Here is an 11,581-nt window from a genome sequence, read left to right on the forward strand (position 1 = left end):
CGTGCCACCAGGGGTTAACTTCGCCTGCACACTCTCAACACCTTGGTAAGAAATACCGGCAAGAATTGAGATGTTTAGTCCCCTTTTCGACTTCGTCTTCACAATGCTGGTCTCGCCTTTCTTGGACCACCCTTGTCCTCTGATCAGGTTTGCATTAAAGCCTGCTTCGTCCACAAAAATGCAATTGGTTTTATACGATAAACCATTCGTGTGCATACTGTCTACGTATACTTTTCTCAGCTCAATAGTCTTCGGGTCGTTTCTTTTTTCCTCGACCGGCTTGGTTCTCTTCAATGTGAACCCGATGTTGTTGATAATGTGCTTATGTAAGCCACTGATACTCAAGTTCTGCTCTTGAAGCTCTGGAAATTTTCTAAACAGTTCCTCTCTCATTTGACCAAGAGTCAAGGTGCAGCATTCGTCCAAGAGGTCTTGAATGAACTTCGAATGCTCATCGGTTATCTTAAGACTTTCCGCGCGCGAGCCGCCTCGCTTCTTGGGCTCTACAGTAGCATCCCTCTCGAACTTGGTGAGGATGTTGTTAATCGACACCTATGAGACACCAAATGCCCTGGCTGCTTCGGCTCGGGTCATGGACTCTTCTATATAACATTTCTCCACAATCATGTTCTTGATGTGGATCGGAAGAACCTTTTGTGGTCCATTTCTCTTTCTTCTCTTAACGATAGCGATTTGATTGGGGTTCATGTTGGAGGATTTGAGTATAGAAAAAGGTAATAGATAAAGACAGTTCTCAAAACCATATTACAAACTTAGCATTATATACTTTTCTTATAACAATATATTGACATTGCATGTTTTCTTATATTGTTTTTAATAAACAGTGTAGACATTCTTTAAATACTTTATCGCACATATTAGCATTCTTCATGCTCTTTATTAATTTGCTTTAAATTTCTTTCTATCCGCATTAATTAATTTATTTTTTTCATATATAGTCGGAGCACAAAATGAAAGTTTTGATTTTGCAAAATATATAGTTTGAAAAAAAAATATAACTTTTGGAGTGGAAATCCTGTATCTTAGAATATATGTCTGGGACTTTGTTAGAAGAATCCGGCGCCAGCATCAAATCATTGACTGACCCTCCAAAAATTGAATTAAGTGAACCGTGCAAGGATATTTTGAATCTTATTTCCAAATCTTCTGCTTCAGCAACATGCATAAAGTCTCAAATAAGGTCTTTTATTGGAACTAATAATTCTCTGGATGAATCTGAATATGCTGACTATTACTTTGCGGAATCTACACTTCATCATTTGTAAGTATCTATATATCATAATAAAAAAAAAAGGCATTGTCATTATTTTGATAGTTAATTAGTTAATTAGCTAATTAACCTAATATCTCTATCTAAATAGCTTGCAAATGATGACCAGCCCAAGAAACCCAATTCTATTCCCAATGAAAGAGAGGACAGCTGCTCCAATTACAACAATATACCTGTTACATGCAATGTTCTTAAGCTGTAATGACCTAGTATCTTTCCATTGGTAAATAAATTAGTTTGAAACAAATGAAAAGGTTGTCTTCTAAACACATATTAGGATTGAGCGGACAGCTGATATAACAGGAGCTGCAAAGTGGGATGGAATATGCTTTTCAATCAAAGATAAGCGCCTCACGCCCGTTTTGATTGAATTTTCTGGAGGGATTCACTTTAATAGTACCACAGAAAAAGAGCAAAGAGATGAAAGCAAAATGATACGAAATATGGTCAAGCTCTTGGAATATGCCAAATATGTCAAAAAGCACAAGTCCCCTGTCCCGCAGTTCTACTGTCGTTTCTTCAGTAAGTTGATTGTGAACATACATACATACATACATATATATATGTATGTATGGACATTCAAACCACAGCTAATATTTCTTTTAGACAACCAGATTTTCTTTGAAGCCATATTTTTAGTTGATGAAGAAACTAGACTTGTAAAAAGAACTTTTTGCAAGATTCCCTGTCCGGTAACCCCACGCGAGCTAAAGATCTTTGCTGAAAACATTCCTGCTATGTTAAAATGGAAGCAGGCAATAATAAACTATGTGATCGAATCACAAAAGTGAAGAATAAAAACCATAGAATTAAAGAAATAAAAGTGCTTATGTTCTTTTACTTTTACTGACTACCAACAACCGAGTCATTATTACTTTTTTTTTGTTTATTGTTTCAATATGTGTTCAAATGATCTTGCTTAAGTATAGAAATATTTTTCTTTTAATCTTTTGATTGCATTTTCTTCCACAGCCAAGGCTCCTCTGGCAGCTTATTCAAGTTTTACTGATACTAGAGTTTCGTTTGATTTTATATTCTAATTAATAAGAGCAATGGTTACATATACATATGCTTCTTGTTGTTCAGTTGGCTTACAGTTGAGAATCCTAAACATGTCGTGATGATTGATTGTTTTTACGCGTAAAAACAATCAATCATCAGAAGAATAATAATGTACATTGGTACCAATTAGTAAAAGTCAATTAATTGAACAATGCCTATTAGGTACACATTACCTTTATCAAAGTACAGACTACAGAAGACTCCCTGCATTCATATAAAGAAGTTTCACTCTTTATATGCAACGTTCGCATCCGGATGCCTTTTACAATGAAGCAAAAGGCCAGAGCCCAGAGCGTTAGCAGGGGGGACAATGTACCTTTTTGTTACTACATGTTGAAGTAATAACTAAGTGCACATCGTTGTCTTCTACATCAAACTCCCTGCATTCATATAAAGAAGTTTCACTCTTTATATGCAACGTTCGCATCCGGATGCCTTTTACAATGAAGCAAAAGGCCAGAGCCCAGAGCGTTAGCAGGGGGGACAATGTACCTTTTTGTTATTACATGTTGAAGTAATAACTAAGTGCACATCGTTGTTTGATGGTGTAGTCTAAAGGAACGCCATAATGGTGATAAGGGAATAACCATTACATATATTCATTGTGACCGCAACGTCATCAAAACAGGCCCGGTCCGGCACAACGATGTCTGAGCTGGCACTTTTTTTTTGCAGTTCGAAATGATTATTGTAGAAAATCACAGGATTTAATACTCTGGGTGCGTAACAAAGTTGCGTATGGACAACTTCTTTGTTTTCTTATAGACAATTGGTATATGTGCTGTGTTTTTTAATACGCTTATATTCCTATATAGGAAATTATGGCTAAAGTCCGTACCGCGTATTAAGCTCCTCCGAGTCGGCTAGTACTCCTTTTCGGCGGAGTTATTTATTTTTACAAACTTTTGAAAGAAAAAAACATATCGGTGTAGGCACAGGTCTATATCAAAAAAGGCGTTCTATATTCCGAGATCACCTCTTCACATTTTACCCTTTGAATACTAAAGAAAAATCTAAAAAGTCACGTGCCTAACTTGTTTACATTTTTGTTAGTAAGACTGTGACGGAGGTCACTCTTGAGTTCATAAATCAGTACCTTATTTGGACGCCCCTTTATAATCACTCAAAATCCAATTTCAATAAACTCAGTCTTCTTCCTGATACAGGATTTCCACTCCAAAAGTTATATTTTTTTTTCAAACTATATATTTTGCAAAATCAAAACTTTCATTTTGTGCTCCGACTATATATGAAAAAAATAAATTAATTAATGCGGATAGAAAGAAATTTAAAGCAAATTAATAAAGAGCATGAAGAATGCTAATATGTGCGATAAAGTATTTAAAGAATGTCTACACTGTTTATTAAAAACAATATAAGAAAACATGCAATGTCAATATATTGTTATAAGAAAAGTATATAATGCTAAGTTTGTAATATGGTTTTGAGAACTGTCTTTATCTATTACCTTTTTCTATACTCAAATCCTCCAACATGAACCCCAATCAAATCGCTATCGTTAAGAGAAGAAAGAGAAATGGACCACAAAAGGTTCTTCCGATCCACATCAAGAACATGATTGTGGAGAAATGTTATATAGAAGAGTCCATGACCCGAGCCGAAGCAGCCAGGGCATTTGGTGTCTCATAGGTGTCGATTAACAACATCCTCACCAAGTTCGAGAGGGATGCTACTGTAGAGCCCAAGAAGCGAGGCGGCTCGCGCGCGGAAAGTCTTAAGATAACCGATGAGCATTCGAAGTTCATTCAAGACCTCTTGGACGAATGCTGCACCTTGACTCTTGGTCAAATGAGAGAGGAACTGTTTAGAAAATTTCCAGAGCTTCAAGAGCAGAACTTGAGTATCAGTGGCTTACATAAGCACATTATCAACAACATCGGGTTCACATTGAAGAGAACCAAGCCGGTCGAGGAAAAAAGAAACGACCCGAAGACTATTGAGCTGAGAAAAGTATACGTAGACAGTATGCACACGAATGGTTTATCGTATAAAACCAATTGCATTTTTGTGGACGAAGCAGGCTTTAATGCAAACCTGATCAGAGGACAAGGGTGGTCCAAGAAAGGCGAGACCAGCATTGTGAAGACGAAGTCGAAAAGGGGACTAAACATCTCAATTCTTGCCGGTATTTCTTACCAAGGTGTTGAGAGTGTGCAGGCGAAGTTAACCCCTGGTGGCACGACAGGACCAATTTTCGTTGAATTTGTAAAGACGATTATGGATTCGCTCGACCACAGTAATGCTGCCCCTCACAACTTCATTATGGATAATGCCTCGATCCATAGATCCCATCTTGTCACTGAATTGTTTGCTAATTCACGACACCACCTACACTTTCTCCCCCCATACTCTCCTTTCCTAAACCCGATTGAAGAGTGCTTCTCCAAACTCAAAACACTGGTCAAGAGAAAGCCCGGGTTGGTATGTGGTCAATTCTTGGAGTATATTGCTGAGTGCTCCCGCCATATCGCTATGGAAAACTGCCAAGGCTGGGTTGATCATAGCATTAGCTTCTTCCCCCAATGTACAAATAGCCAAGAAATAAATTGATTTTTTTTTATATATAGTCGGAGCACAAAATGAAAGTTTTGATTTTGCAAAATATATAGTTTGAAAAAAAAATATAACTTTTGGAGTGGAAATCCTGTATTTTATCTTTCTCCTTAATAATAAATCATAGAATTTATTGTCAAAAAGGCATATAATACTTCTTCCTCTACATATTACATGCCAGAATATAGTACAAAGCAACAAACAATTGATGCCTTGAAGAAATCGCGTAAAATTAATGAATTTATCGTGAAAAAAAAACACTGGTAGAGTCTTTATCAGCAAGTGCAGACGAGCTTATTAAAGATATTTTAGAAGTAATCAAAAAGGAAGTTAACGTAAAGTTGGAGCAGATAGCTGCCGTGAAGGAGCTTGAAAAAACCCTTAAAGCTAACAAATACATACACAAGGTTGACAATGTATAGTCAGATCTTGAGTCGAAGGAAAGAATACTTGGCTTCTTCGAGAGTCTAGGTGCATAAAGGTTCAAAGAAGAAATCAGAATGTGTAAAAGCTTATTCTATGAATTTTGTACGAATTTTGTATTGTCTTTTGGTGTCCTCAACTACAAATTGATGCCATTGGCCAAGATTCCCACAAGAATTTGATCGATCAACCTGGCTGAGTACCTCCCATGAGTGAAAAAAGTGTTATTCCGGTACTTGTTTGCCGTTTTGTGCTTGTAAGATTTTGTTTCGCATGACAAAATTCCGGAACATACTTTCTTGAACACATTGTGCTTTAAACTTTGTGAGCATAGATAAGTCTCTTTGAAATTGTGTAATTACAGCATAACTAGTACACGATGTACCTAAAGTTCGATACAACAGCAAGATCTCGATTCCATAAAAAATAAACCAATTCAAATTTATGTATATCAAAACTAAGAGAAAATTGAAACAAATAAATAGATTTTTATGCTTTTTATTTTATTTTGAAAAAAAAACAAACCACAATATGTATTTATACCATATTATTATTACTGTATCACAATGGTTCTTATATTGACTATTCTCCACTTGGTGCGCCTTTGTTACAAATATCTTCCTTATTTTTTTTTATATATATTCTTCTCTTTTTCCTTTTTGCTTATGTGTATTTATGTATATAATTTAATAATGTAATAAGAATATACTTTTTTTATTCAAAGTCCTCAACCTTGAAAATCCAGACACCAGTGTTGATATCATAGCTAACAAATGTGGTGCGAGGCTGCGTCTGCAATTTGGTGGTAAAAGACTTGGCTTTGGGGTGGTTGGGGTCCTTAATAGGCTTTCCAGTGTCCTTGTCAACGGGGTAGACTTCGAGGAACTTGCATGTGGCTGGTACATTGAGTTCCTTTCCAACAGGAGGGGATTGCATGTTTGAGTAAAGAACAATCTTATTCTTGGTGATGATCACGATCTTTCCCATGATGCTATGGAGATCAGTCTTTGACAAATCAACAGGAATCTCAAACTTGACCTCTCCGTAGCCACTACGTCCGACTACAAAGTTTTCAACGTGCTTGATATCATCATCACTCATAATCTGTAGTGCTTCCAAGTTAGGAGAGCAATAGTATCCATCTTTAATGGCGGCTGCAGATAAAGAAGCCGAGCCTGATTCCGTATCAGTAGATTCAGTGGTGGGAATAGTAGCAGAAGCAGCAGTGGCGGAAGCAGTAGCAACAGATTTAGCTTTAGTTTGCGCTTCTTTAGCTTCGTGAATCTCGTTTTCGGCAATGTACTCAAGGTTAGAGTTGAACAAAGCCTTGGGCTTTTCGGGAACTTGGTTGATAAGAGTCGACATGGCGTCATTGCCGAGCGAATTCTCGAACGTATTAGTGCGGTTGTTGGGGAAAGGAGCGAATGCACCTGCTCTGAGAATGTCCTCATCAGTAATTCCTTGGAGCGAGCTCATCTTGACAGGACTAGATTTGACTGGCTTGGCAAAAGAAAAGCCACGGAGCTTGATGCGAGAGTTAATTCGGGGAGACATGGGGTAGTTAGGAAACTGCTGTTTCTTAGCCTGGCTTTTTACAGGGACGGCCAAGTAGCCTGACGAACCGGCTGCTTTAGGCTTTGTTTCAAACAAGGGGTCTTTTCCATAAGGATCTTTATCAACCTGAGCTACAAGGAATTGTTGCTGTTGTCCAGGCTGAAGAGGGGTAGTGCCGAACGAAGTCAGACCTCCTTGGGTAGGCATTGAGAATGCACCAGTACCAGTACCAAGTCCCTGGGGTTGGGTGCTTCCAAATCCTCCAAATCCAGTTGATGCTCCTCCGAGTCCTGTTCCTCCTCCAAGTCCTGATCCAAGTCCTCCGAATCCACTGTTTCCGAAAAGACTTGTGCCAGGAGCAGCACTTGCAGCAGGCTGCTGTCCGAACAGACCTGCTCCACCCCCGAAACCAGTGTTAGATTGCTGTTGCTGCTGCTGCTGTTGTTGTTGCTGTTGTCCAAATCCAAAGCCTGTGGTGGCACCGGGCTGTGTGTTTCCAAAGAGAGATGTTGTTGGTGCAGCTGGCTTCGCACCGAATAGACCGCCAGCAGCAGGTGCCTGGGATTGAGCACCAAATCCAGTAGCGCCTGCGGTTTGTCCGAACCCTCCAAATCCAGTAGGTGCTGCAGGTTGGCTAGTAGCAGAGTTACCAAAGCTGAACCCGGTTGTAGGCTTGGCAGCTGCAGACTGTCCAAATCCACCTCCAAATCCACCTCCAAATCCAGTTGTAGGTGCAGCAGAAGTTGCTGGTTTGGCTCCAAAACCGAACCCACCAGCGGCAGGCTGTCCGAAACCACCAGTGGCAGCAGGTTGTCCGAAACCACCAGTGGCGGGTTGTCCGAAACCACCAGTGGCAGCAGGTTGGCCGAAACCACCAGTTGCGGCAGGCTGGCCGAAGCCACCAGTGGCAGCAGGCTGGCCGAAACCACCAGCGGCGGGTTGAGCAGTAGATGCAGCTGGTGTTTGTTGAGAATAAAACGAAAATAATAAACTTTAGTAAACAGGCAAATATAAGATAGAGAGAGAAAAAGAGAGACTGTGTTTTTACAACTCACCTCCGAAAGAGAATGGCTTTGCAGGTTGTCCGAAACCACCGGTGTTTCCACCAAAAGCGGGTGTAGAGGTAGCAGGTTGTCCAAATGCTCCGGCACCTGCACCAAAGGCAGGTGTAGAGGTAGCAGGCTGACCAAATGCTCCTACGCCAGCTGATTGCCCTCCGAATGCATTGGTTGTCGCGGGTTGTCCAAACGAATTGTTAGCAGCAGGTTGCTGTTGCTGTTGCCCAAACAAACCTGTACTGGCTGCTCCAAATCCAGTAGCAGCTGGCTGTTGACCAAAGCCTGTCGCGCCAGGAGCGCCAAATCCTCCTGGTGCAGCGTTAGATGTTTTTCTATTAGCCATATAATCTTGAAGGCGGAGTTCTTCAATTGAATAGTTTTTATATTGGGGCATGGCCGTGATAGTTTGGAAAAAGGTATTAGAGTTTGTTGAGAGATCACGGTCTTGAGTGGGTGCAAAGTCAGCTATGGCAGTTCCATTCTGTCCACCAACAGCATTTGCAGTCTGTCCGAATGCGGGGGTGGACATGCCTCCACCAAATGCAGTGTTTTGCTGAGGCTGCGCGCCAAATACATTGTTTGTAGCTGGTGCTGCGGCACCGAAAGCTCCAGTAGTGGCAGGACGTTGCCCAAACAGTCCTCCAGTAGCTTGTCCAGCCTGAGGAGCACCAAATGCAGGAGTGCTAGTTGTTGCGCCAAAACCGCCAAAACCAGCAGAAGCAGCAGGTTGTTGAGCTACATTAAGTAAATATTTAGTTGATTAGCATAAAGAAAAAACGCGGTATTGTGTTATTCATTTAAGATTATTATTATTTACCCGCTCCGAAACCAGTGGTGTTTCCAAAGCCTGTAGGTCTTGGTTGTCCAAAAGCAGTTGAGCCGGCTGCGCCAAAAGCACCTGTTAAAATTCGAGGTTAGATACTCGGACGTTTAATGTTCAAGAAAAATGGTGATGTGTTTTTTATGTAAGCGTCTTATTACCGGTGCTTGGTGCTGGTGCTCCAAATGCTGAGGGCTGGGCAGGTTGTCCAAATGCACCGGTGGTAGGTGCTGAAGCGCTGCCGAATGCACTAGGGGTAGCTGTGTTGGCACCAAAACCTAATTAATGCATTTTTTTGAATAAGTGAATTTGTTTTAATTAAAGCTAGTATTGGTAATAATAATAAAAATAATAATATGTAATTGTTTTAATCTAATGTGCATACCACCAAAGCCAGTTGCTTGTTGTTGCTGTTGGGGTTGTTGGGGTTGACCAAAGACAGAAGGTGTAGCCTGGGCTTGTTGCCCAAAGCCTCCACCAAAGCTGGGTTTGTTAAACATGTTTAAGGATGTAATGAAGTAAAGAAGATGGAATGAGTTCACGAAGGTCTTTTGGATTTTTTTTATAAAAAAAAAGTCACGGAGTGTAGGTGTTATAAGAGAGTAAAAAAATGGGAAAAAAACGAAATTTAAAAAGCGCGTGTGTGAATGTACAGTTTCGCATTTAAAAATGAGAAAATCAAAACTTTTTTGAGATAATTTCAGGTTAAATTTGAAAAGCTCCACCTTTCAAATATGTGATCCGTAATATCCAAACAATGGCATTATGCCAGTATTTATATACTATGTACAGCTATAATTAAAACCATAATGTACGTACAGTAAAGAATATGGAGACTTGTAATAATTCACCATCTACCATATTCGTCAACTTTGATGGGAGATTGCCACAAGTTCGTGCCGTCTATTTTTAAAAGATAGACTTTCTCAAATTTAACCTGAGACTATCCCAAAAAAAGTTTTGTTTTCCTCATTCTTGAACGCAAAACTCTGTGCAATAAGTTTATCTGCTACAAATTACAGGCAGTCATATTTTTCCCGAACCTGAAAGAATTTGGCGGGTCCAGCACAAACTTGGTGCGGACAGACTAAAAGTTCGAGAAAAGTTCAAAAAAGGGCAAACCGAGCTCATATTGAACTTGGCCAATCAGACTAATTCATGACTGACCACACCTTTCTTCAAAAAAGTTCAAAATTAGTACAAGTACATATTAGATAAATTTGTGCTTAAAATGCCGTCTCTGTCTTTAAGTGAAAAGCTTTTAATGCAAGTTATTCTAAACCACTCATTCTATGACACACTGTTCCTATGAAAATGTTCTTCTTCTCAAGCCTAGTGACAATGAAATAATACAAGCCAATCAGTCGTTGAGAAGAATTGACCCTTTCTTAACCTTTTTTTTTACCCCCTTTTTTTTAACTTGAAATTATCACAAATCGACACCTCTATTACACGTACTCCCTTAATAGACAATTTCCTCAATAAGCCAAATGTCACTTATACTCGGGCTTATATCCACCCAATATTCATCCAATATTCGGCTTGAGAGACAATTTATCAATTGACCACAACTTTTGATTACGTCAACCCCGTGAGCACTACGTCTTGCATATTTTTTTACCTCTGTCTTCTTCTTCTTCTTCTTCTTCTTTTTTTACCCTAAAATATTTTGGCAACCCACGTATCAACTGAGCTGGTAAGATTTACTGCATAAATATACAACGAATCCACACAGTAAAATAATGTATAATAACTTACATGAATAGTACAAACAAAGGCCATATTCGCAAGTTGGAGAAAGAATAATCAAATGCGTAAAAAAAAACGCCGCAAGAAACTTTTTATCAAGGTGTGAACACCTTGCCACTATCCTTTCTACAAATCAATACCAAACGAGCCTTATCTGAGAGCTTTTCCGAAGAAAGTGTCAACAAAAGAAATCGTGTAGAAGAACTGGTAAAACACTTGAAGAAATGTTTCTTTATCACGATAAGAGACGGCGTAGAAGAACTTGTCGGGGATGCTAAAACCCAAGACAAAACAAATGAACTGAAAAACAAGCTCGTAAATGTAAAGACTCTACCGGCAGCAATAATAACAAACACGGCACAGCTTGCCAAGTGTGACAGAAAAGAAATGCGCTCACATATGGAGTTCTGCCCTGGGCTAAAAAAATGTTGAAGGATGAAAGAAGTTCATATCTCAAAGCTTCGACAAAATAGGTGAGACTGCCGTAGGTTCGATAGTAAAAGGCATAGCTAAGGAATTCTCTTCTGCCACACTAATAAATAAACAGCCTCTTCAGAACGGATCTCCCTCCTATTGTAAAGACATTCGTGTGTACTAGATTACAAGATACGATGGTTACCTCGACAGATTATACCCTTTGCTTTTCGGCACTCGTGAATATGATGATAAGTGAGCTGAGGAGTAGCGAATTCTTCTTTGACAACAATGATATCAAGATTAAAAAGGTTCCTGGCTTCAACCTCGCCGAATTGTTGCCTTTTGTTACAACTAACGAGCCAAGACACACCATCCAGCAGCTGGACAAGAATTTAATTAGCTCTAAGCGGTTTGATACGGAATTCAAGTGTCTCTTCACAAGCCAGCACCTGCAAATTGTGCATAGCTATTTTTTTAGTGTCCGTGGTGCTAAAGAAGAAAATTTGAACGCACACCCTGTGCAGAATAGTCTGTTTTGTTCTTTCAAAGAATCCGGTCTTGATAAACAGAGGTTCTTTCTTGAGAAAGCATTATCATCGGCAACGGCGATTGCTCTTGAAACATAGCTGGTCA

At 39.5% G+C, this 11,581-nt stretch overlaps 3 protein-coding genes across 3 annotated transcripts; 2 read left to right on the forward strand and 1 right to left on the reverse strand.

Annotated features, from left to right (window-relative positions):
* Nucleotides 1-1,052: 1,052 nt before the first annotated feature.
* PHYBLDRAFT_171494 (hypothetical protein) lies at nucleotides 1,053-2,082 on the forward strand (the record flags this gene model as incomplete). The annotated part of the gene is made up of 4 exons (XM_018436613.1): nucleotides 1,053-1,282; nucleotides 1,383-1,514; nucleotides 1,569-1,813; nucleotides 1,898-2,082. 4 exons carry the CDS (start codon nucleotides 1,053-1,055, stop codon nucleotides 2,080-2,082), a joined length of 792 nt encoding a protein of 263 aa, XP_018288147.1.
* Nucleotides 2,083-5,833: 3,751 nt separating this feature from the next.
* Nucleotides 5,834-6,703, reverse strand: PHYBLDRAFT_126482 (hypothetical protein). The gene has a single exon (XM_018429108.1). The coding sequence runs from the start codon at nucleotides 6,449-6,451 to the stop codon at nucleotides 6,065-6,067; it is 387 nt and encodes a 128-aa protein (XP_018288148.1). The 5' UTR covers nucleotides 6,452-6,703; the 3' UTR covers nucleotides 5,834-6,064.
* A 3,889-nt stretch (nucleotides 6,704-10,592) lies between these two features.
* On the forward strand, nucleotides 10,593-11,574 carry PHYBLDRAFT_171496 (hypothetical protein; the record flags this gene model as incomplete). Its single annotated transcript, XM_018436614.1, has 3 exons — nucleotides 10,593-10,596; nucleotides 10,632-10,902; nucleotides 11,079-11,574. The coding sequence occupies 3 exons, from the start codon at nucleotides 10,593-10,595 to the stop codon at nucleotides 11,572-11,574; spliced, it is 771 nt and encodes a 256-aa protein (XP_018288149.1).
* Between the last annotated feature and the right edge of the window lie 7 nt (nucleotides 11,575-11,581).

This window comes from Phycomyces blakesleeanus (assembly GCF_001638985.1).
Source record: "Phycomyces blakesleeanus NRRL 1555(-) unplaced genomic scaffold PHYBLscaffold_19, whole genome shotgun sequence".
Classification (NCBI taxonomy): Eukaryota; Fungi; Mucoromycota; class Mucoromycetes; order Mucorales; family Phycomycetaceae; genus Phycomyces; species Phycomyces blakesleeanus.